We start from the raw sequence: 25,600 nt of genomic DNA, 5'->3' as shown, positions 1-25,600 counted from the left end.
CTATACACGTTCCTGTTCCCATCTTGATTGCGAGAGGTCACCAATAAATAATCATTAATATTGATCATTCGGTTGACTCCATTCGATGGCTAGTTTACTAGCTGTTGGGACAAAATGTCGGAACAGAAATGCACGTCCAATCAGGTCCATGGGTAGTTGTCTGAATTGTTATGCCCGTATCCATACAAACTTGTATGGGTGTGAACATGACTAACCTCAGCTAGTCTATAAACAGCAAACTAATACACATCCTTACAATAGCCCCCTCAAGGCGGACAGGCTCTTATCACTCGAATCACCGACGTAGTCGGCCAGCTGTTGGATATGGGGGCCAAGGTCAACCTGCAGCCACCAACTGATGAAGACCGCGAGAATACTACACGAACCCATACCCTCGCACGCGAAGCAACGGAAGAGAGCTGCGAAGTTAACTCCCCACCCTGGGCGCAAGTCCAGCTCCGGGCGTCAGCGTTGCGATGGGCTCGGGCGATTGCGAAACAACACCAGAAGGACAACTTCCATCTGTGGACCACTGGCCAGTTTACACGCCAGCTGGATTCGGCGCTCCCAGGACCCAACACAAAGATGCTGTATGATGGTCTGGATCGGGAGAAAGCATCGATACTAGCTCAACTCCGCACGGGACATGCCAGGCTGAAGTGATATCTTTATCGAATCGGCGTAGACGAAAGTGATTGGTGCGAATGTGGAATTGAGCGTGAAACAGTCCCGCATTTCTTGCTTCGATGCACACAGTGGAATGAACAACGTCGTGCGCTGAGTGAAGACGCAGGTCCAAGCTTCGGTAGTCTGTCGCAGATGCTAGGAGGTAAACCTGGGATTGTAGAGGACGCGAGTGAACCGAATAGAAGAGCATGGAAACCCGACATCAAGACTGTCAAAGCCGTCATCGCGTTTGCAATAGAGACAGGACGGTTGGCCAATAAAGGGTGAGGAGGAGGAAGATCTGAATCAAGGACCGCGCATGTGGTGATGCTGTCAAATGTCCATATCCTATGGAGCAGTGCACACTAGCTAGGGGGGCTACATACGACCTAAGGTCGTGAAAAGCCTGAGGAATAAATGAATAAAATGAATAAATAAAAGAAAGTGCTATCGCCGCAGGCTTTGAAAGACAATGAGTTCAAACTTCAAGTTTGCTAAAGGAACATTGGAATCATCTAAATTGGATAGCAGTCCAAACTAGGCGTTTCTAAACCCTAAAACCTAAACCGCTTATAGATTGATGAAGTGAAAAAGCTAATGCCTCGAAACAAATTACTCCCCGAAACGCTTCGCAGATGGAAAATATTCTAGGATTTAGGTTCAGATTTGTCTACCCAGCGTGGTAGAAATAGTCGATTGCTGAGCGAGCACAAACCACCCTGGCCCTCAGGCTACCTATCTCATCTTCTAAATAAATGGGGCCAGTTTCCAGCCTAATATCAAGAGCTTCGGGATACTGTACTACTGTCATGCTAGCTTCTCCAATTTTTCGACAACTTTTTACAATTCTGTAAAAGCCCAAAATCATCGCTGCACCTTGAAGAGAGTTTGCAAACGACATTAACGTATTCATCTTCCTATCTAGGCTATAGAACGAACCGTTAATACAGTAATTGATTCCACAAGAGGGTTCGGGCATTGCACCTGCCTAACCTAGGAAACAATGTACAGAACTAATCATGATCAAGACTTACAGAGCTTGTTCCATTTCATCAACAGCCTTTTCAGCCCGTTCGACAAATGTATAGAGAGTAATCGAGCTAGTCACTCGATTTTCTTCGTAATCCGTCTCAAGCAGTTGGGAGAATATTGCCATATCTATGTTCTGCTTGAGCTCTGTCTCAATTTTTTTGGTTTCCATGACTTTATGCAGATGTATAACGCAAAAGCTGAGATAGAATGATAATTGTCTTTATTATTAAGCGTGAATCTGTCGGCCATAAAATTCATAGAATGGAATACTGAGAAAGAGGGAGTTTTTTAAATTTTTTATTTTTTTTGAGGCAGAAATAAAGGGTTTATAGTCTATGACGACGGCACTCGAGTGGAAAGACGGTGCCACCCTAGAGATGAGAAGGAGGGTTGCTTAGTAAGAAACAGCTTCATACGGTATCCTTGACGGTTGCGTAAAGCTACATTGGATCTCAATTGGTGGATCTTTGCCTGTTCTAATTAGGTATAGTGTGGTATAAGTGGGGCATGGTGAAAGAGAAGCCATTCTCATCTCGATCGTCGGCAGAGCCAAGCGATCGATTGATTCATGTCTGTGTCGGACTTCAATAGAAGGCTGATCGCAAACGCCCGAGTACTGACCAGCCACAGCCACGGAAAGGGGAAACACCGGCTCCGAAGTGAGACCATAGAATGCAGATTTTTCGTTATTTCTCAGATAGGACTGAAAAATGGTGGCAGCCGTAGACTGCTGAACGGTGGTCACCACAACCTTTTACGAAAACCGGAGATCAACGGCCTGATAATTTTGAGGGTTGCCTGATTAGTTTTCACCTTATTTTCAATGCTGGAAGAGAACTTTGCGAGATATATATATAGGACCAATGGGTAGAGACACAACCCCTTTGGATGTCACGCAATAACGACAACCGATGAGAGTGCGCAACTAGAGCGTGAGTTGGGCCAGCAGCGTGTCGAGAATGCCTATTATCGCGACTGCTACGCACTTTTCAAGCTCTTGCAAGATCTCATAGAAAACACATCTCATGATCTGCAACGTCTTTACAACTCCGAGTCACCAAATGATCCGCACTTTTCCGGCCACGACATCCTGTGGTCCCTACAAAATAAGATAGCAAGTGTGATTGAAAAAGCATGCGAGTCCGAAAAGAGATGGAATGCTCTCTGTCGCATCGACCAATCTTACTCAGCCCAGGTTACTTTGGACCCAATCAGGACCAGGTATGCTGATGCAGAATACAGAGGCATCTTATGGAGTACACCAACCAACAAAGGATATCGGCCTCAAGCCTTGGCGATCCCGGGGATAATGGAAATATGTCAAGTGGTCGTGAGATAATTGTCACGGTTTCTGAAATCTAGACTCAATTAAATCTCCTTCGAGAAACTACATAATGTGGAAGACTCTTAAGGACACACACGGGCCAGACGAGACAGAAAAAAGTCGACTCAGTCCAAAAAATTGGGAGATACCTAATCTAGTATACTTGAAATTGAACAATATTTATAATTTTGTGATGTGCGTACTACATTCAGGTAAGTTGTGCTATCCATGCCCATTCAGCTAAAAAGCCAATTTTTCGCGTGTCTTCCCCTTCAAACGTAGATGACCTAGTCGTCTTCGCCCAAAGGCGGCATCAAATACAGCAACAAAAGAGCTGTATCAACCAAGTGATCGATGTTGCGATAGATAAAAAAACTGCCAACCATGCGGCCCCAAAAAGGCGTGAGCCGAGGATGGCCTTGATTCCTATATCACTTAATTTAGCTTTTACTTCAGTGACGAATAGTCCGTACGCCACTGTAACCCCAACCGTAGCGGTCGTGATAAAAAGGGCCGAGAGCTAGCATTATCAGCTACCTATATTCGTTAAATTCACTTGGAGTCTCACATACCGGGCTAAGGATAGATAAAAGTCTGTCCCCTCTGTCAAAGAATGTTTTTTGAATGCCAAGGGCGGTTACTAGCGTATTTCCAACGAGTCCAGAGATGTAGAGGTAGATAATGGCGTGAGAGATCTGGCGATAACCCGATATTGTAGACTCGTCTACCGGTCGGAGCACCTCGTCCATTTTTGCCACATTAGATCCAAGTGTGGAAGACAGATTAAAAGCAAAATTCAAGCTAGGGTCCGAACAGGTGGACTCAGAGTTATGTCCAGATGTGCAATAGCTCCAAAGACCCACTAAGTAGTGTTGTGGAATGTGGGATTTCAGCTTATCAGCTTCTGATTGGATGGTATGATGGATCGCTGAAGATGCTTTCGAAGATGCTTCATCTGCACTCTCCCGGGCAGTCGAGGGCACATTGTTGACCGCATTTGCTCCGTCATGAACAATAGCCGAGGAACCCACATCCTCAATCCCAATAGACCCGCGGGACAATAAATGGTCGACCTTGGGAAAGTCCGTTAGATCTACCTATGCTATAAATTAACCTTTGGTCAGAAGAATGTTTGAAACCCGTCCTACCTTGAGAAAATAAAGCTCGCGGGATGTGGAGGGTGAGGAGCAGCTGACAAATATCACGATCAGACAGGGGAAGACCGCGATTGAAAGCGACAAGGCAGCAGCTGAGACGAGCCGATCTAGCCTTGGTATCGTTCGGAGCTTCATTGTTCTAGAATTTATTTCATATACTAGAGATGGTCGAGATGATGTATATCTGATAATTTGATGGAGAATATATTTATACTTTGGAGATCTCAAAACTTCTCATATTTCCTATCATGGGCGGATTTAATGTGAGGTAAGTTTCTGAATGTCTTTTTGTCGACATTTTATGAGTCTAGTGTCGCAGTGTTGACTGTTTACAGCACAATATTGTACTTCCAGCGATAAGGAGATGGTCTTCATCAGAAAGTTAGAATGTCAGTTTTATACTTGAAGGTATGTGCCAACTTTGTGCCAAATCTAAGAGGTCGAAAGTTTTGCTACATACCCAATATATCACACGATATAAAGCTCCAAAAGAACACCAAGTATCTCCAACTTCGGGTCTTCCCGAGGCGCACTCCTCCAGTTCTGCTCTCTGAAAGTACTCTACATGGCCTCTCCCACTCAGTCTGAAGCGGAGGACCTGGAGTGTAGACTCTATGCATATGCTAAGAGTCGCTTCAAGCTATCGGCCAGGGTGCATATGTCCCATCTTGTCTTTGAAACGGGATTTAAGCGACGTATGGATCAGCGTCGGAATGTTCGCCGTCTCGAACGAATCTTGAAAATACAAGGTTGCCATCGTTTGATGAAGGATAATCATGTGTCCATTATAGTGCCCCAGGCAGACTGGCAACATCGGGTGCATCTGCGGTCGGACAACGGGACTCTTCCTAGCCTAAATGTGGATTGGGATTACGGATTACGAGCGCTAGATCACGAGAATCTAATTGTTGCTGCTAGAAATACACTCGCATTCAATAACCAGTGGTGGATAGTGGATGTCTATGTGACTGATGAAGAATCGGGTATGAAGCCTTTTGCTTGTCTCAAAGCTTGATCTCCTCTGACTAATAACTACCCTTTTCAGATAACCTCAATACAACTGCCCACGAGCTCCAGGCAAGGCTCCTCCAATCATTACGAGAACAATTCTCAAACGAGCATCGGCCATCAGATGGGCTGATATATAAGCGCATCAATTACTACGAGGGCCGTCTTGACGGGCCCGAGAATCAACGGGCAGCGGAAAGCTGGTGGGCGGCCCTAGAGTCAGTCGCGGGAAGCAAGAAAGGACAGTATCTGAGATTATTCTTCAAGAACCAGTTCCTGACCCGTCAGTTAAACTCGCTACTTACCATTCCAGGGCTTTGGGATGGAATGCAGATTGGAAACCTGCACAAAGTTACCGCTATGCACTGTGACGAGGTACGTATGGACTTCCGGTGCCAGATTTCGGTGGACCAGAGGCTAATACAACTGGCATACCAGGCAATCTCGTACTATTGGAGAAGTATTTTGACCACATTCCTAGGGATTGTTGGAGGCCATATCCAGAGCTTACAATTAATTAACGGTGTTACTGTCAACCTCATCGAATCCCAAGTCCCTAAAGTCTCCAAAAAGGACAAAGAATTCTTGCAGAAGAAGTTTGACGAAGGCGTGCTTTTCCCCAGTTTTTCGGAAAATAATCGACGGGAGATCTGGAACCGATTGAAAGAGATTGACTCTCCAGTTCCATCGTTAAAGACATTTTTCAGAGACCATCTATATCTGGAAGTACCACAGAGTGTCATGAAGCAGCTATTTCTCCAACCAAATAGTACTGATGATAAACTGACAATCGACAATGGTGTTCATGGATTATGGGAAATTGGATCAGCGCTCAACCCAGCAGCCCGAAAGGCCAGGTTTCGAAGTTACATTCTGGAGCTCTGGCGCTTCAGCTTCCAGTACGGATTCGAAATGACCGATTGGAGGCGGCTCAAATCATCAAGTAGTTTGGCATTCGGAACAGCGTCTAGCCAGCAGCACTTGAATCTGCCCAACCGTACAGATATCTGGAACCATTTTCACATGAAAATGATGACCATGGGTCTCCGAACACCCAACACTGTCGACCTTCCTGCCTCGCCAGCCGTATTACCAACCGAGATGCCTTGCGACTACCCCGAAGATGCATCAGAAGAAGTGGATGTCAAGAAAAGGTGTGGTAAACCCTCGGTGGATACTGTGGAAGCCGACCGATACGCTCTATCAGTGATGTCGCTGAAGGAAAGAAGGATAGAAACTCGTGTCACATCGAGATTTCTCCGTATATCGGTTTTCAAGAAGTTCTTTGGTTATTTAATGGACCATGATGCGATGAGTGGCCAGCTGCTGTGGCCCGAGCTTCTGGAAGACAGCACTCCGCATATTCGCGAGAATAACGATGAGGACACGCCGACTCTCTATACACCGGGATTGGATAGTTCGAACTGGACCAATGCCAGTTCTGGAGTCCATGAGTCGGAATTTCATGTGTATCATAGCGTACCCTACATGGATTTTCCGGATGATTCTGGAAGCAGCTTCGAGTCCGCTCCGTTTCCGAGCAGCTACGGGTCCACTTCATTTCCTCCTTCAATTTCGATGAGCACGGCTCCATTCCCATATCCCGATCCCTCCATTTGATAGTATACGGCATTATGTTATGAGTATGTGCAGATTGCTTTCTGGATGGCTGGAACTTTAATTCTGGGTCACTTTACTAAATGGTCATGGTATGTCTACTGCATCAGGCCGTATGCACAAGCGAAGAGAAATTGAATGTGAAGCATATTGGAATGACAGAAATTTTTGAGCGGAGAAATCAATTGCTTTCCAGCAGCCTGGCAACAGTATCTGTTTTAGGAATGACTTCATCAAACTTAGTGAATTATGTAGTTGATTACACTATCTTCTAGTTGCCATATTCAAGTCTAAGTTTGAAATATAGCTACTGGTCTGCGGCCCAAGTCTCGCCTTGAAAATTTGGCAGCTAGAGTAGCACATGGAGACACCAGGTAATCTGAGATGACAAAATATAAAAGATGTTATTCTGGAGCGTATTTGTTGATAGCTAGAGCAAGTAAATCTAAGAAATCTGTCTCTCCATCCACCGTGTCCTTCGCAGAACCCCCGGCAAGGTATCTCAGTATGAAAGATCCAAAGAAGTAGACCTGGCTTGGTAGCGGTTGCGATAGTAAAACGTCTTGCCTACAATTTACTGCGCTGGCTAAGACTTTTAGGACACGGTACCAGCTATCTGACCCGGGCCGTGATCTCCGGGGGTATGAAAGGCGAAGTGACCGGGAGATGCGTTGTGAGCGACGGGTAATCGCCTGGCCCAGTCGCTGCATTTTGGGCCCACCCCTTATTCCAAGGCCGCGGCACGCAATCAGGATTGAGTGGATATCTATACAGAGCGGAACATTTGGCCCAGGCGGATCTGTAGGTCTTGAAGTACTCTTCAATATAGTATGATGCGAGAGCGCCGGGTCGGCCACTCGTGAAGATTCCTGGCGAGGCGAAGGCAGGCGGTGTAAAATTACGGGCCGTTCTCTTCGCTCCAGGGGTTGGAGTTGTGGCGTAGATACGTGCGACAGCATCCACAAAAACATGACAATAAACCTGACAAATGATTCACTCAAATCGAGGTTGAGGCTTTGAGTGGCATAGAATGAATTATCACTGGAAGGCTTTTGAATCACATTATTTTCCTTGGAAACTGCGCTGGTTGTAGCTGATGGGTATGCCATGAGATTTGGTAGCCCGAATTTCAATTTGATGTATTTTCTCTCACGGGTCGGGCCTAGACATTATAAATAATATTGGCTTGTGTCTTCTAGGAAGGGAGTCACGTTTGAAACGGCCATGATAGTTTTAATTGAGGTGAGAATCGAGATGAGTCATCAGTCACATGACTAAGATGGCAGATTCTTGGAATTGAGGGGCGGGCTGGCAAAATGAGGGTGTTGAATCACCACTCTCACCACTTTCGATGCCATTCCCGCCTTCACCATCGGATTTTCAAGTCGGTGATCACCTTCGGTAAAACAGCTACAGGAATTACTCTAAAAATCTCTTGTTTTCTGTATCAACGCATTCTCAATCCAACTTTTGATCACCTCTCTCACCATCTATCCTCCATCGGTTTAATCTTTCGCGGTTCACATCTCACCGGTTTACTTTTCAACAGTCGACTTCACTCGCCTACATTTGAACATCTTAGCTTCATCAGTTCCAATTCACCGTTTTATTTTCCCCGTTTACTCCTCACCAATTACTGTTCACCTGTTTACTTCTCACCGTTTGACTTTTCACCGGTTTAAACCTCACCAGTTGATCCTCGGTCTCAACAGTTAAAGTTTTAACGGTTCACCAGTTTACTTTTCACCAGTCACTCTTCACCAGTCACTCTTCACCAGTCTTTTCTTCACCCGTCTACTTCTCGCCAGTTTGCTTCTCACCTGTCACCTCTTACCAGTCACTCTTTACCAGTCCGAATTTCACTAGTGCTTCATAATAATCCAGATTTAAATGATCTACTTTTCACCGTTCACATCTCAACGGTTCATATTTCACCACTTCAATTCGCCGGAATAGGCAACTTCCCGACGTTGTCGGTATCTTTCCCAGTAACGGTACATACATTACCGGTATTTCAATTGCATTACGATTTATTTCCTGGGGACGCTGTTTTTAATTGTGACACTGTATATCCGTTTTCCCGGTGCCAATCAACTCGTGTTCCAAAAATCTGTATCGACATATCCTACAAGGCCCTTATTGCGAGATACCCATCATGCCCATACGTATATTTTACATGACCTTTTACATAAAATCAATCAATATGCGTTTAAGATTCAATTGAGAAATGCGAAACTTCCGCTAAATCTAAAACATGTGTGCTAGACTCCTCTCTAGAAAGGCATTTCGCCAGCGAGACGGGAGAAAGGTATCTGGATCGCTCATTTTTCTTTTGGATAGAGCGAGAGACGAGACGGTGTAGAAGCACCAGACCTACAAATGCCAAGATTCCTCCAACTACGCTCATGACAATCAGTTCCACACCCTGTTTGGAGACTCGCATTGACCAATTTATACGACTGGACGTGGGATCGTACATCCATCGGGCTGAAGTCATGATGGCAGATGTAGAGGTGCCGGCTTTCGTGCTCGTTTGTCCTGGCGTAGCTGTTTCTATCGATGTTGAAGACTGAGCGGAGTGGCCTTCATGCTGTTTGGATGTAGATACGCTTCCCCAGACTCCATCATTCAACCCAGCTGTATGAGGTAGCCCCGTATCTGATAAGCCCCCGTATCTGATAAGCTGCCTTTCAAGCTTTCTTTATCCCAAAACACTACGCCTCCAGGATCCCCAGTCATCTTACTGTACAGTATGGGCGTTGGCAAAGAAAGCGAGTACGGCTCAGGTTCCGACCAAAATTCCAATGTAGATTTTACAAGAGTATCCAAAGCTTGTTGCTCCTGGTTGTTGTGGGAAGTCAATGAGGATACGTGTCTCCCATTGGTCTCGGGTATATAGTGCTTGAGGCCATGAGCTGAATGCGCGAAACCGTGTACATCTGCAGTGGTGGGTGCTTGACTCTCATATGATGAAGTGGCGGTCGTAGAGTATCTCGGTTGCGTCAAATTGGACACCAAGTCAACTTGAGAAGTGTGCTCAGAGTCAGATGAAGAAACCTCAGAAATAGCTGGACTAGGAGCAGTTATCACGAGATAATGTTCCGACGGGGGGCGTTCTTTCCTTGCTGGGTGTGTTTGGAAGCAAGGCTGCGCGAGTTGTAGAGGTAGCATGGGGAACGGACAGAGATTTATAGGACATAGAGGCTGAAAACTTGGGATTTCTACTTCAAAAGTCAGTGGGTGTTCTGTCATGTTTTACTTTCATCGATCACCGACCCCCTGGAAGTTTTGGAAACGACATTTGTCGGCATGCTGACCTAAAGCACAGCAGTGATATGAATTGTTGAGCTTTCAAAGAAAATGCGCTATATATTCTCGCAAGTTTCTCAGGTCTTAATTCATTATTTAAGTTAAGACTCGACCGAATTTCCAGAACTCCGCCACTAGAGGCCACTTTGCTATAGTGAGTGGTAAGTGTTTTTAATTTTGCGGCAGCGGAAAACATTTTGAGCCCACAACATTTAACCTCAATTTCTGGCGAAAACTAGGAACACTGTATGCGCGTAATGGAGCGTTCATAACGGTTGATTGCTTGTATAAACTATTTCATAATCAGAGCTCAACACTGCGCTGGGATAGGCATCAATAGAAATCAAAGTAGTGCAGAAAACATGTATATAATTGCTAGCCTAGCTTCTGATTAATTCCTTCTTCATATTTTGCAGACATGGCTCCTGTTTTGACTCGGGTCAAGAAAGAGCAGCTACGCAAACGCCGTAACAATCTGCTTCGTCGGCACAATGAGTTTTGGCTTTTGTATGGAATCAAAAGCTGGCTGGTTATGGAACTCGCCGATGGGCAGGTCGTTATGTATCACTCTCATCCTGACCACTCTCCACCATCAGCAGAAGATATGGTAAGGGCAAAACGAAGATTTGACCTTAAGGAGTAATTTGTGCATCCAGAGCTAATGCGTAGAAGAGAAACCGCACCAAGCCTCCAATCGTCAGAACCCCTCGCGATTACGATACAACAACCCCTCGTGAGCCGACGGATAGGAGTATCCCGCATGTCAATACTCCAATTCGAGAAAATGGTATATGGGAGGATCTGGCGTACTACCTGGACGAATGTCGTCGGCCAATTGCATGATTAAGCGGAATTAATCCTATTCAATTGATCTACAAGACATAACAAGTTTATCAAGGATACAATATATCTGGAGCTGGTATTGGTCATTCTTATTTTGATATAACCTAGCATAAAAGGTGGTCGAACGGAGTGTCATTTAACTACTTCTACACTTTGCAGCGTGTGCGACATATGAGATTCTCAAGCCGTGTAGGGGCCCTTCTCATAGCCAAACCAGACATTGGGGTAGAAAAATCGTCTTATACTTCTGGTTTATTCAACAAATCGTGATATGTAGTATCCGACAAAAGTAAAATACTTGTGCTTCAAGAATGGAGAATTAGATACCATCAGCAAGTATATACTGTCATGTGGAGTGATATTCCTTGATCGAAGAGCGATGTGGCGAATGGATTGGGGACCCTTTGATGCGATGGCGCTTTTGAAGGTTCTTGTTACAGAGTTAGAGAACAATATCCAGGAAAATTGCTAGGTTACTATGCTATCCAACTCTGCGGAGATCCTCAGTGCGCAGATTGCCCGCTAAAGAAAGGCAGTAAGTGAAATTAATTTTCCCCTTAGCAATTTTTACTTTCGCCATTAAGATGATCCCAAACGACCATGGAAACTCCTGCGAGGGGATTCGGCCATCGAGCAATTTCATGATTCAATTTCATCAATCAATTTGTCCTGTTCAAAGTAAAATCAAATATTCACATATATCTTATATCAAATTAAGCGAAAATCTGTTTCATAGTATGATTTAGTGGCCATTATTTAAATCGCAAGTTTGCTTCAATAAAGTTTCGCCATATGACGTGACCGGATGTTCGTTTGGTAATTGAGGGCCTCTTCGTTTCCAGAATTAAGAACTATATCAGCGTTTCACTTGCTCAGGAACTACTGAAGTTGAAAGTCAGTTCCTATCTCAAGAAGATATTGATTATGCATGTTCGAGATCTGGAGAAAATCTAAATCTTGATGATCATTATTTTCGTCGAAAACCCGAATCACATATGCACCTTAGTTTTCTGAACTAGGTAAACATTTTGCTGCCAGTGCGCGCTTCTAATTTATCATTCTTGATTACCTGATTCTTCAAAAAGGATTTAGATGGAAATGTCTGTGTTGCAAATATTTCTTGTACCTAAAATAAAATTGATGATTCTTGAATTTTCTTTCCAAATAATACACTAGGGTCATACTGTGCTCAACAGCCAGCTATTCATAGCAGTTGATTCTCGTAATATGTGCGATTATTTGATGGAATGAAGTCGAATTATGAGTCTTGTTCTGTTATTTAAAAGCAAATTGCAGCTTCAAAATTTATGTGAGGGGCTATTATACCCCCAAGTTGGATAAATAGATTCTGCGAACAAGATAAATAGTCTGACTTGTAGCCCTGGTCTTTCCTTTTCATTTCATCTTCGTTTTTAAATTCACCATTGTTCAATTCAATCAGCTAGAATAGCGCCGCAAAAGGAGAAAAAGCCCAAGGATGCAGAGAAAAATAACGGTATAAATAAATATTTTTCTGCAAAAGATGGGAAAAAGGACAAAGACGAAAGTTTAGAAAGATTGGAGCAAGGAATGAACGATGGAACTATCTCTCGTGAAAAAATAAACGCCGGCCTCCAACAATCCGTGATAAAAGATCACACGGGCCAGGCACCAATCAGCAGTGAACAGTCTTCCCGATCCAACCACAATACTCCAGAAGAAGTCGCACCCCATCAGCCACCCCATTTTGTTATATCAGAACCAAATGACACAGAAGATATCGAAATGCAGTACTTGGAACCTAAGACTGCAGATCAAAATCATCCCCACTCGATCGAAGATAGGGTTTCTTCTAAGGCAGAAGAGCAACACCAAAAAACCCCCGCTCATCAGGATTCATCTGTCGAAAGCCAAGCTCTCCAGAACAAGGTCTCTACTCCTGACCAATTGGAAGATGGCTGCTTGGCAGTTCTGACCACAAAGGAAAGAAAGAGAAGGGAAGCAAGAGCACCGGAGACGAAGTGTATGACAAAGATGTCGTTATAGATGGATGGGGAACCCTGAATGGCTCGTCTTTTGTCATCATCCAAGATGGACCTTTCAAATACGCCTCTTACCGTTTCGAACGGAGAAAAGACTACTCCGATCCCGACAAAGTCTACATTTCAAACGAAGCAACGCGAATTTCTCGGCTGAAAGACAAAGACCCCTCAGGCAAAATGGTCTTCCGATACACAAAGGAGAATTTCGTCGGAATTTATGGCATTGTTTGTAGCAATGGAAAAAGAAAGTCCACCTGGATGAAAGTGAAATGGAAGAATATCAGGCCTAGCGACGATGAAATCTTGGTGAGGGCGTGCTCTTGGGAGCCGAAATCCAAGCTTGTCCGCTTTTGTGGTGGTAAAAAAGCAACCGAAGAAAAGACAGACAAAGTCTGGAGAAACCAAAAGAAACGATATACAGAATACCAGGAGGGGGTTACCCCGAAGTTTGATTCTCAAGGACGCAGCATCTATGGACGTTCGCCGACTCCCTACCCACCTGAGATGACGATAGAGCAATACCGACAAGATCGAGAAGAAAAGCAAGGCCGAGATGCTGCCAAAATCAAAATCGAAACTCCCAACGGCTTCCGGCAGCAGTCAGACAATCTGCAGTCTGATAAAAGTGCGATCAAAACCAAAGAGGAATTCATGGAGCAGAAAATGAAGGGGGACGAATGGGAAAAGCTCAGCGATCTAGAGAAAGAGAAGCGAAAAGTAGAGCTTGAAGCACTTTATGATGTCTATATGGAGACCGTGAGAAACTCTGGAGAAGGCCCTAGCCATGCGCCAGAGGAGACTTCCATTTCTGTCAGTTAACCACCAAACCCATCCAGCTTTACACTTTGGTATACCGCGTCGTTTCGTTAAGTCATTTGAACAACAAAGAATAAGAGCAGCAACAGTAGTTAGTGAGTTAGATAGATAGATAGCAGTCTTTCTTGAAATTAGAAGTCGTATAATTTGATCTCTCATAGCCACCTATTCATGTATTGATTTCACTTTCCTGGTTGTAATCACATCACCCACTATCTTTGACCTTTGTCGCGCTGGTGTAGTTAATAGACTTTGTGTTTTCTTCCCAGGAATCATTAATACCTGTTTTTCTTTTATTCTTTTTCTTAATTTTTTGGAAGAATGGAAATCATTCATTCCACTCAACAACATATCCTCCCGGGTTCTCAAACTATGTCAAGCCCTCTAAGATAGCCCTGCACTTTTTTCAGAGGCCAAACATAGCGTCTTAACAGTTACGGCCAACAGCATCCCGTTTCAGATCATAATTTGTGTGTCACCAGAGATAAATCTCACTTAAATAAGACTGCAGGTGCCATATCACACACGGTATGATTTTTTCAACATATTCACCAAGGAGATTGTTGATGAAAGTTATGGGAAAGGTTCCCGCACCTTTATAAGCTCATCACAATCAATATCGAACGATGAATATGGTGAGGTCCCTTCTTTTTGAGGGACACTCAATTTCAATTTCAATTGACTGAGTTATAAAGATAAATAGTTCTTGTATCATCAGGATCCTCCGTCCTCCTCTTCTTGGACAAACTTCCCTAATTTGATAGATTCACACAAATTTATCGCCCGTCTGAGTTACCATGTCAGGCTTCAAGACACAGGAACCAACGCAAGACGAGTAACTTGCATCTGGAAACAAATTTCAAACGTCGCTCATGGACGAAAATTAGAGATATGAGAAGTTTGGTACGAAACGATGCCTAGAGTAAACAACTTCCGAATGCTCATCATGCACGAACAGATTCTCATCACGAAGGATCTCACGCTGAGCAAACCGAGTACCTGGAGAATACAAACCTTCCTTTAACATTGATCCTTCCAACATTCCCGCTCCCAACTGTGCCGCTGACAGTCACCACCACACATGGCTTACGGACATTCATACCGCTTGGCCCGGCTTTGCCTACAAATATATCCAATGGTTCTGCTCCCTCTTTCACTCCCTCTATGTGGCTAACATTTTATGCCCTTTTTCTGGCTGGAGCTATTTATCGAAGAGGTGATTGGGTGATTGCCGGCGCTGAAGAGGCTTCTGTTTCTTTGACCTTGGCCACAAGAATCAGTATTGAGGTAATTCTTGAATCACAATCGCCACGTATTAAAATAAGCATGAATATATCCCGGTAGAAATGGCAGCATGAAATAGACAACACTATATTTCAATGCCACCCATATCGCATTTTTCTTATAAACTTTCCAAAAATGCACGCCTAATTCCTAGGAGAGAACCCTGCTCCCAGGAGTAATGAAAGTCTAGATGCTTCTGCTGCATTGCCATTTCTAATGACATAAAATAAATACACGTACTGCCCTACTTATTCAGAGTCGCAATTGTCAGGCCTAGCTACGACACTCGATAAGCTGTTCACCATATGTTCATTCTTAAGCCGCTTCCAGCGAACGACGTTGCGTATTCCACATATCCAACAAGCTTCATCATTAATCAAACAAGATGAAGCTCCTTTCTCTTCCCCTAGAGCTACTTTTCTGTCTAGCAGACTTATTAGATGTCTCACAGGACTTGCTTTCAATGGCAAAATTGAATAAACGATCAAGTCTTCTATTCCTACCGCTTCTCTACACTTTCAATGTTCGCTGCCAGAATAGCTCTGCTCTGATCTGGGCCATCCAGCACAACCAGTCGAAACTGGCGAAAACCCTACTCGAAAAATATCAAGCGAACCCAAACACAATAGATGGCAGACTTCGGACGCCGCTATTCTACATCCACGGTATTCGAACAGAAAGGTATCAAATGATCCGCTCTTTGATCAAGAGCGGCACAGATCTCAATTGGAGAGATGATCATCAGCAAACGCCATTACTATACTCCCTCCAAAGGAAGCTTTTACCTACAGCCAGAGATCTTTTGGGGTACTCTGATACAGAAGTGACTGCTCGAGATAACAAGGGCCGAAATGCGATCTGGTTTGCTACCGCCCATCAGGATAAGGATTTGGTTCGGGCCTTCCTGGCCAGGGGGGTTGACACTTTTACAGCCGACTGCAAAGGAATCGACCCCATTAACCTAGCTATCTTATATCAGAGCAGTCCAATTCTTACCATGCTGCTTGACCACGTCAAAACGAAGCCTTCAGCGGCAACCCTGGATGGCCCAAGCAGCCGTGAGCATCCGCTATTTATTGCCACGCGCAAAGGGTCAAAGGAAATGGTCCAAATACTGATTTCCTACGGAGCAAATCTCAACATCAGGAACCGAAAGGGTCAGAGTTTGCTTCATCAAGCAGCCATAAAAGGATACTGCAATATTTTGCAAACTTTTCTCGATTATGACATGATTTCTATCAACACTACCGATACAACGGGAGCAACAGCGCTACATTTGGCCGCAAAGCATGGGCAGATATCGATCGTGAAGATCTTGCTAGCCTTGCCTGACATCGAAATCAATTCCCGCGACGTGGACGAAGTCACACCTCTCTGCATTGCTATTCGCGAGGATCAACAGTCTGTGGCCATGCGAATTTTATCCGAGGAGTTAGCTGAGATTAACGCGACCTGCCGACACGGGCAAACGGCCCTTCATTATGCCGTACAAAATGGCAATATTCTGCTCGTGTGTGTTCTCCTCGAAATTGAGAGTCTAGATCCGAATATTCAGGACGGATGTGGCTAGACTCCCATCACCTATGCTGCATTAAGTGGCAGTCTACGATTACTGGAGGTACTTCTCACGAGACAAGACATTGCGCTGAATGTTCGAAATGCCTCGCCGATCTTCTATGCCTGTGAGAAGGGCCATATGGAGATCGTACGTCGACTTCTTGACCACAATGATGTCGATTTCGACAAAGCGGTCTGGAACAAATCTCCCCTTTTCATCGCAATCGAAAATGGTCATACTGAAATCGCGAAGCTGTTGATTGACCGGTGTGGTGGTATCGATGTCAACTCACCTACATTGCTTGGAAGCACTGCATTGTCAGTGGCAGCATCAAGCGGGAATCTAGAAATCGTGGAAATTCTGCTTCAAGATGAAAGACTGAACTGCAAGGCCGAAAATAGTTTTGGAGAAACAGCCCTTCAACTGGCAGCACGAGAAGGAAATGAAGCAATCGTGCGAGCTCTTTGCCGTGATAAACGTGCCAGAGACCTTCCAAGCTTGAGGAAAGCGATCAGGTACTCTTCAAACATCAGATTGACATACTTTCTTCAAGAACAGGAAGAAATTTGGGTCCGAGAAAGCAGCGCATGAAAAGAGCTGCTGTGTTACCGTTGATTTTCATATTTTAGTAGTGAGTGTGATGCGTTTGAGCATGACATCCTATATCAGGCTCAAATAATAGTCAGAGGGCTGCCGCTTTAGTTTTTGTGATTTTATCAATTGAAAGCTACTTTCAATTCTCATGCCCGTAGAAATGCCTTTGTAATTGACGGTAGATTCTGGCAGGTTTGTTGGAGTTTATCTCGATGCGATTGACTCCATTACGTCGCATAATGCAAGTGAACGGACCTATTTAGCCTCATATACGCATTTAATGCCATATTTTCCTCGAAATCGCTTGAATAGAACACATTCCGTCCTGTAGGTCTGGATTTACTCAGATTTCGCCTAGGCTGAAGTCGAGATGGGGTGACCCCAACCCGACGAGAAAAAAATGTGGACGATAAAAATTAAATTATAAGGGACAGAGATTTGCGGCTTCGAGACTTGAGCATCTGAAACCTGGCCAACGATCCAATCACCCCTTGAGTAGGCCCTGAATCCGCTTCTGATAGATAAGTTATACATGGTGATTTCGCATTGATTGAATATGATAATACTTACTGATATGGTTGTTATCGATATAAGTATGAGGAACAGAAATGAGTTTACAATCATACAGATATAATCATTCAATTGCTCCCAGTTTCTGTGATCTTCTCTTTAACTGAGATATAAAAGCTAGCCAAATCCACCAAATTGTAGTAGCATACCGGACTGTAGTATTGAATTGGCCTTCGCCGTCAGAATCCACATTCAAGAAGGGTCTAGATCAATCATGGCTTTGCTATTTCTGGAATGTCAATCTTATCGCGAACGAAAGGCTATTATACATCATTCAAGGGCAAATTTGGGTAATCTCACTGATTTGTGAGTTCACCTATGTATTATGATACCGCAAATGTAGCTTCACAAAAAGCTTGACACCAAGCGAGGCATTTTTAGTTTTTCTCTGGTAAATGAGAATTAAGCCCAGCTTGAAGTTCATGCCAAAGGCCTTCAATCACAGAGTCATAGTCCAGACGAATTTTTTCTGGATAGCTTTGTACTCCAATGTACCTTGATAGACTGCGGACTCCTCCTAGGGTACTTTTCATCAAAATGCCGAATTACTTCTTCCTATGGGAGGCCTTGCTCTTTTTTGAGTTTTACCAATAGGCGATCTTCCTCCACAGAGTAACGTAGGCGTTTTCGCGATGAGCATGAGTTAGCTGAGGCATTTTGGGTCCGGGATGAAGTCACATTGTTACTTGGTATGGATCGTGATTTCGTGTTGACTTTCTCTGGGCGAGGCACACAGCGAGACAATGTACTCTCAAACAGCTAAGACAAGAATTGTAGTCGATCCTCCGCTTTAAGTGCGGAAAATTGCGCAAGAATTGTGGACAATGAAGCTTCCTGATGACCGGGGTGTCGAGTCAATTTTCCGTGCTTTTCTTTTGGGCGATTGGTGATGACGACTGAGACTTTCTGAATTTTGGAAGACCGCCGACCAGGATCGGTCACCTTCGGCAAGTGACACTGTCTGCCACGAGAACTGCTATTATCTGTATGCGAGGAATGATTGTCCGCGGTGAAGCCTGCCTGGCGGATTGTGCTAGTAGGTGCAGATTCTATGGTGTTCTGATGTTCTCCAGCTTGGTAATGTTGGTCCTCCAATATCGCCGGATCTATGGTCAAATCACTTGCGAAATCTTCCATCTCTGATGGGGTTGACTTTTGGAATGGTATAGACCGAGAAAGCTGATCGGGCGTGAAGAAAGGGTCGAATTCACATGATCCAATGCGGGCTTGCTGTTTGATATGCTCATCGACGGAATCAAAAATTAGACCATCTATGTCTCTGGGGCCTGGTAGATTTTCTAAATGCAAAATTTCCTTAAGTTCGAAGTTTTCCGATTCTTGATTGACAGGCGACATCTGGCTACTCAAATCCGGCTTCTGGTGATTCTGGTCGACAGATTGTGAAGCCCCATCGACGCAAACCTTAAGTGGTGGGCGGACCGGAAGGGGATGCCGCTTAGGCTGCGGGGTGCAAGGGATCCGGGAATGGAGTGTTGAGTCCTTTGGATTGTTTGGAGATGGCGTGACATTGAGAGAGATAGGACTTGGGTAGCGAGGAACATCCAGAGGGCCTTGCCGAGAGAATGCCTTCTTATTGGGATTCTAAGGCCGGAAAGATTCCAAACGAAACGATTCATTAGACATTTTCAATCAGGCACAAAGAGTATTTAAAGTGGGTGGCTCAAAGGATATTTCAAACCGAAAAAGAGCGGGAGCAAAGGAAAGCAAACTGCACTGAGGTTTTGGAATGGGGACTGAGGGTGGGAAAGGATATTCTGGCGTAGGGGGGAGGGGGGATGGGGATTTGGGCAGAAGGGTTTGGGCTTCCTGGAGTGCCAGAGTGGTGGTGCTGCGCTCCTTTTATACACCAGCTTAAGAGGTTATTGTCTTGATAAATTTGATCCACCAAATGTTGTAGGCCAGCTCACATACCACTCAGAAGCATGAGTATTGCAGCCAGATGTCCGCTATGTCCGCCCCCCTTTTCCAACACATGCTTTTGTCGTAGCCTTGCCTGAATCAAGGTAACCGCCCCGCCCTACAGCCCTGAAATTCACCACTGAATACAGATGCGGCAGTTTTTTGCCATCATTTCATGTGAAGACGGCCAGCAGAATGAAATGATTGGCGGCGCACATTAGCCGGACGAAGGGCCGCGGAAATTGTAGGCCCACCGGGTCTCACGGCATTCACGAAAGACAGTGGGGAGAGGCAGTGCAATGCAACCTCGAGGTGGCGAGAGCGGTGCAGTGTCCAGCGGCATGTCCGACAAGATTCCGAATCCATTGTACACTGATGAGGCGAAGATATCGAGAGAACGCCTGCAGCCCGAAGGGCGAGACAGCAGTCTAGAGATGAAGCTCTGTTTGAAGCCAAAACTTCATAGTAGGGTCAAGGGAGAATAAAGCAAAAATCCACCGATTGAAAATTCATATCCATCCCGCAAAGATCGTGAAGCGTGAAGCGTGAATTTGAGCCACGGCGAAACTTGGCCACGGCGAAAGCTGGCCGAAACGAGCTGAATTCCTGGTTATGCGACATCTCCGATCAATTAAAGGGATCAGGCAACCAGACCTAACTCGTTTGACCCTAGTGGGGCGCGAAGGAAGAGGGTTTAGTTATGTTGGGAGGGCTGGAAGAAATGAAGGTGCGTGGGAGAAGTGCAGATGAGGACGAGCGGCCTTTTATAGAAAACGGGTGCAGGGTTGGGTCGGTAAAAGCGGCCACTGCAACGCTAAACTAAACAGGGCGACAACAATGGACGCGATACCGGAAAGGGCAGGGCCGCTGCGGGTTAGGGCAAGCGGTCAATAAGGGCAGAACGGGGAGCGAATGGCGGCCGTTTCTGGCCCCCCCGCTCACCGTGTCAACTAATACTTAGTTATACTTTTCTTATAAATATAATTTAAAAGTTATCTAATATTTACTATTTTATTGATATATTAGTTTCTTTTTTTTTTATCTCTCTACTTTCTTACTTTATCTTTTTACTATTACTATTACTTTTTTAACTTTACTAATTTTTTATAATATTAGTCTCTACTTATTAAACTTAATATACTTATTATAAGTAAAGTTATTTATCTATAACTATAGTTAGTTCTATTTAAGAGAGACTTATAAGTAAGACTATTCTAAATAATTTAAGTAGAACTAAATCTATTTTTACTATAAATAGTAAATTACTTAATAATATACTTAAATATTATTCTAGTTACTCTCTAACTTCTAGTATCTTTTAATTTAGTTAGTTCTAATCTTAAAGTCTTTATTTTAGAACTATTAATATATTTTATTCTTTAGACTATAGTCTAAGTAATATTTAAGAGAGTCTTAGTTCTAAAATTCTAAGATCTTATTAGTTAATAATATTTCTAAATTATTAGTCTTTTATATCTCTAGTTTTTTTCTAATCTTAGATTATATTATCTATTCTTTTACTTTATTCTAAAGTAGTTTAGTCTTAGATTAAGATTAATATAATAGTAAGTATTAAAAATAATATTAATTTTAATATTTATACTAATTAGTTAATAAGAAAAGTTAGAAAAATTTATAAAGAGTATATTCTATCTTAGATTAAGAAACTTAATTCTAAGGACTTAGATAAGTCTTTTCTATATATTTTATATATTTAGGATTTAGAGTTTTATAAGTATAAGATTTATTAAATAAGTTATAGTAGATATAATTTAGTTTATCTCTAAAACTACTCTAATTTTATTTCTATTTACTAATCTTCTATAACTACTAACTCTTATTTAGGGAGATCTTTATAATTTAGATTTTTTTCTTATCTAGGTTAAATCTCTATTTATTACTAATAAGAATAATATTTCTTTTTTACTCATAAAGAATTGCGTTTTGCTATTTCGCTGCCTTTTTCGGCCGCAGGTGAGGCCGAAATTGGCCGCCTTTCAGCAACATCCCTCCGCCACGCTCCTGCTTCCTTCGACCACGCACCACTCATCGCTCACCGGTCTCTGCCTCAGGCTGCCATTTTGTGCGCGTTGACTTCCTTAGATCCCTGAGGGCTCTCCAATCGCTCCACCACTCCTACTGAGGAGGGGGCGCCGAAAATGGCTCCTTCAGCACCAAGCCAGTTGCACCCTGGCCAGTACCCAGCCGCCATGGCTATAAATATCTTCTTCCCAACCATCCTTTGCCCAACAAACTGTCCTCACTTCGACTCAAGCACCACTCCAAAGCTCTCCCTCTGATCTTCCGTCTTGCTTTCCTCCTTTCAGTCGTGCATTATAACGTCTCGAGCTCCGTGTCGGTTTTTCGCACGGTCGGCGAAGTCTATCAGCCATGCATCGTCGGAGGGGGGGCCCATGTCAGAAACCACGGAATCACAAGCGAATCCTCTTGTAATTCTCCCATCGATACCGACAATGATAGACCGTTCGAGCCCGATTCCTCTGAGACCGATCTCACCGAGCCGGAATGCTCCTCTCCAGCGGATCGAACGATTGCTCGGAAGAAGCCAAGTCCAAACACCGGAACAAGATCGTCACTAGCAGACCTCTCGAATATGGAACGTGCCCACCAGGCCCGATACCAAGTCCCGGATGATGACACGGATGAGGACTTGGCCCAGGTGCCGGAGGATTACGGCCGATCCAACAAAACGAAGAGGTTGAAACTTCGACTGAAAGAGCGTTGGGCTTGGTAAGTGACCAGGATATCGTTGAAAATGTCAAGCGAGTAACATCAACTGACCAACATGTCTTATCTTAGGTTCTGCCAAATGAAAGCAATGGAGCCGTCCACCGGTCTCAAGTGGGGAGATGCGGAGGATGCACTGCGTGAGGCGTCTCCCAATGACATGCATCGATTTCTCAATTGGTGTCTGAAACTGGAATACAGTCCTGATGGTCGCCGTCAGAAAGGCTATACAAAGGCCAGCTCCCTTGAAGCGGATTGGAAGTACTTCCGAATTTACTACACACGAGTTGTCAAACACGAGATGAGCAAAGAGATGGGCGAGGCAGTTCGCACGGTTTGTATTTCGATCCTTGCCCTTCTCGCCCCAAAACGTCTCCGGGAGGCTTGCGCTGACGAGACGGACAGGGTATGAGATACTTGGTGGATAAGCGCGGTCTTGACAAACAACCGCGTGCAAATGTCCCGGTTTATATCGAAGATATGATTCCATTCAATGAGACAATCCTTCAAACGCGGGAGAAGCGATTTCACTTGGGGTTTCAGCGGATTATCCTATGTCTTTACAACACTATTGGGTTATTTACTATCAACCGAAAACAGGCAATGCTCGACCTTCAGTTCAAGCATCTACAAATATCGCTCCAGCAGGATCCGCACGGAGGACCTCCGAAGCCGATGATAGAACTTGAGCCCCAGTTTGTGAAAAGCGTGTTGGGCATGTCGAAGCTGTAGGTGGCAACCCGATGCCATACACCTCCTGCCCACCTCAGAGCTTGTTTGTTACACTCAGACTGACTGGTCAATATTAATTAGCAACACGTTCGCGCTACCCGAAATTGTCTACGGCATATCGCTTGTCTTCAGCCCGCATGTTCTACTCTTCATTATATTATTTTACGTCCACGCCTTTGAAGCGCCTCACTTAACCTCGATGGAAGACCTTCGGAGACTGCTTGTCGAGGGCGGCCGACAGGAAATGCCACTTCCCCTGAAGAAAGAGATGGATAATTACTATGTCTTCCCGAAGGTTGAGGTGATATGTGGCCAGCCCCGCATTTTGTGGGAGACGCCCATGAATGGTAGCACACTCGACGCACAGCTCAGGACATCCAGTGAGATACACGGCTTTCTTAATCATTTTTTCTCCCACCAATTTCGATACGGAGGAGGTGATTTACTTGACAAAAGCGGTGAGTCGTCTATCATTCCCAAGGTTCTGGCTTTCTTGAAGACTAAGTCTCTTGCCTAGGTTTCGTCAGTGAAGCACAGCGCAACGTGATCATGGCCCACGCCACTAGCAGAACGTTTATCAAACATTATCGCCCCCGTCGGCATACTGGTTTACAAGAGATCATGTGCGGCCTCGATCCGGATGAAGAGTTCTCAAAGGCTGTCACCCGGATGAGCCGCTGGATTGATCGGCGGCGACCACGATACCTGAGCGACGCTGACCGGGATTCAGTGGAGAGAGACCCAGAAATGCAATCGGCCATGCGCTGGCAATTCGAGTTAGAGACCCAGTGCGGTGACCACTCTCATGACCCAGCATTGCGGGCGATGCTGGATGACCAGAAGCGTCAAGTTCTGAATTTGCGCCGGCGTCTGCAGGACAAACGGCGGAAAGAAGTACGCCGTGATTTTAGTCGGAAACAGGCGGTGATTGACATTGAAAGACAGCTGACTGGTGGGGCTGTCAGTGATGAGCCTGCGCGCGAGGTATTACGGAAGGAGTTTGAAATGCCATCGGCGCAGATACTTCTCGTGGAGACGTTCTTCACTTGGCCCACCACCGATTCATTAGAAGACGAGTGGACGCGGCGCAACAAAGCTGTTGCTGCTGGAATACAATATTGCGGCTTTCAGGAGGGTGGGCCCCTTCGGGGACGACCGAAACGCTCTGCGCCGTCCGACGATGACGATGCAGTTCCTCTCTCCTCCCGCTCGAAAGATAAAGACCGATACGCCGCCGACTACGTCGCGGGAAGAAAGACATACCGCTGGCGGGAAACCTATCCCGAATGCAGAGCTAACATTCGCATGCTTCCAATGCCCCAAGGCATACGCCGACTATAATGGAGTGAGGAGGCATTTTAGGGGCTCACACCTGATGGACCGAAGATGTAATTTTTGCGATTTGTCCCTTCTGCACGAGATGCACTTGCGGAGGCATGCTGGGGAGGACCATGGCCTTCGGACATGAGCGTCAGGTTCTACTTTTCCGAACTTCGAGGCCCTTGCGCCATTCCTCTATTTTTTTAATTTGGCACACTTGGCGGAGCCATGGCTGTTGACTATTTCACTAAAGCGTCCCCCGGCCCGATCATTTAGAGTCGCCGGAATTAATTTTGATTGACGGGTCATAATGAAATCGACTGCCTTCCTCTTTTACTGATCTCTGTATACCCATTCAATTTTCGTGCGTCTCATCATGGGAGTATATAACTATCCATCCCTGGTGATTGAACATTTTCGCCCATGGCGCTTCGCATTACTCAAAACGGAGAACACTTTTTCACATTCCAAGTAAGGACAGCGAAATGGTTTCTCGCCAGTATGAGAACGCACATGATCATCGAGGTGGGCAGGGCGTGAAAAAGGTTTGTCGCATAGCCTGCACCTATACCGGCAAAACTGTTGAAGATCCTTATGTTTATCAGGAGGATATCCGCGTCGATTGTATTCTTTCATGAGAGGCATGGATCCATACGGACGATGTCGAATCCAGGGTCTTTCATGATCGTCGACAGGGAGCAAATCTCGGATCAAAGTGGGAGAATCAACGGATGTCGCAGAAGTGGGGCAGAAAGCCGGCGGCAGCCCCGAAAGCAGAGCTTGAGAGCCGGAAGTGCCCACGCCAAGATTTATACCCGTAGCTTCTGGTGGGAAACGAATTGATTCTGTGCTGCTAGGCGCTATATCTGTAGTGCTTTTCCGGCTGATACTGAGGGCTGCAGGAAACGTCCGGAGAGGACGATGAATGGATGTGCGGGAAGCGTCATGGCGATTCGATGCCAATTGAATGGATAGGTTCCCTAGGAGAATCTCGTTGGATTGATGAGAGAGATATTCGGTTTTAAGCTGACAGACCTTTTCGCTTTGCATCATACTCAAGATTTTGCACCATTGTCGCAAA

The 25,600-nt window shown here is 44.9% G+C and overlaps 8 protein-coding genes across 8 annotated transcripts; 7 read left to right on the top strand and 1 right to left on the bottom strand.

Annotated features, from left to right (window-relative positions):
- Window positions 1-114: 114 nt before the first annotated feature.
- N7533_006453 (uncharacterized protein) lies at window positions 115-663 on the top strand (the record flags this gene model as incomplete). Its single annotated transcript, XM_057103103.1, has 2 exons — window positions 115-144; window positions 262-663. The coding sequence occupies 2 exons, from the start codon at window positions 115-117 to the stop codon at window positions 661-663; spliced, it is 432 nt and encodes a 143-aa protein (XP_056958060.1).
- Window positions 664-4,744: 4,081 nt separating this feature from the next.
- N7533_006452 (uncharacterized protein) lies at window positions 4,745-6,807 on the top strand (the record flags this gene model as incomplete). Its single annotated transcript, XM_057103102.1, has 3 exons — window positions 4,745-5,162; window positions 5,225-5,562; window positions 5,626-6,807. The coding sequence occupies 3 exons, from the start codon at window positions 4,745-4,747 to the stop codon at window positions 6,805-6,807; spliced, it is 1,938 nt and encodes a 645-aa protein (XP_056958059.1).
- A 3,724-nt stretch (window positions 6,808-10,531) lies between these two features.
- Window positions 10,532-10,756, top strand: N7533_006451 (uncharacterized protein; the record flags this gene model as incomplete). The annotated part of the gene is made up of 1 exon (XM_057103101.1): window positions 10,532-10,756. The coding sequence occupies one exon, from the start codon at window positions 10,532-10,534 to the stop codon at window positions 10,754-10,756; it is 225 nt and encodes a 74-aa protein (XP_056958058.1).
- A 2,398-nt stretch (window positions 10,757-13,154) lies between these two features.
- On the top strand, window positions 13,155-13,796 carry N7533_006450 (uncharacterized protein; the record flags this gene model as incomplete). The annotated part of the gene is made up of 1 exon (XM_057103100.1): window positions 13,155-13,796. One exon carries the CDS (start codon window positions 13,155-13,157, stop codon window positions 13,794-13,796), a length of 642 nt encoding a protein of 213 aa, XP_056958057.1.
- A 1,666-nt stretch (window positions 13,797-15,462) lies between these two features.
- On the top strand, window positions 15,463-17,226 carry N7533_006449 (ankyrin repeat domain-containing protein; the record flags this gene model as incomplete). Its single annotated transcript, XM_057103099.1, has 2 exons — window positions 15,463-16,587; window positions 16,648-17,226. 2 exons carry the CDS (start codon window positions 15,463-15,465, stop codon window positions 17,224-17,226), a joined length of 1,704 nt encoding a protein of 567 aa, XP_056958056.1.
- A 1,332-nt stretch (window positions 17,227-18,558) lies between these two features.
- On the bottom strand, window positions 18,559-20,085 carry N7533_006448 (uncharacterized protein; the record flags this gene model as incomplete). Its single annotated transcript, XM_057103098.1, has 2 exons — window positions 18,559-19,401; window positions 19,936-20,085. 2 exons carry the CDS (start codon window positions 20,083-20,085, stop codon window positions 18,559-18,561), a joined length of 993 nt encoding a protein of 330 aa, XP_056958055.1.
- A 1,793-nt stretch (window positions 20,086-21,878) lies between these two features.
- Window positions 21,879-23,716, top strand: N7533_006447 (uncharacterized protein; the record flags this gene model as incomplete). The annotated part of the gene is made up of 5 exons (XM_057103097.1): window positions 21,879-21,975; window positions 22,047-22,470; window positions 22,540-22,801; window positions 22,873-23,195; window positions 23,281-23,716. 5 exons carry the CDS (start codon window positions 21,879-21,881, stop codon window positions 23,714-23,716), a joined length of 1,542 nt encoding a protein of 513 aa, XP_056958054.1.
- Window positions 23,717-23,748: 32 nt separating this feature from the next.
- Window positions 23,749-24,540, top strand: N7533_006446 (uncharacterized protein; the record flags this gene model as incomplete). Its single annotated transcript, XM_057103096.1, has 1 exon — window positions 23,749-24,540. The coding sequence occupies one exon, from the start codon at window positions 23,749-23,751 to the stop codon at window positions 24,538-24,540; it is 792 nt and encodes a 263-aa protein (XP_056958053.1).
- Window positions 24,541-25,600: the final 1,060 nt, after the last annotated feature.

Source organism: Penicillium manginii (genome assembly GCF_028828005.1).
Source record: "Penicillium manginii strain IBT 31320 chromosome Unknown utg000005l:1.0-5665137.0:1.0-5668048.0, whole genome shotgun sequence".
Classification (NCBI taxonomy): domain Eukaryota; kingdom Fungi; phylum Ascomycota; class Eurotiomycetes; order Eurotiales; family Aspergillaceae; genus Penicillium; species Penicillium manginii.
Note: the sequence above shows the minus strand (reverse complement) of the source record. Positions and strands in the feature narration are given on the sequence as shown.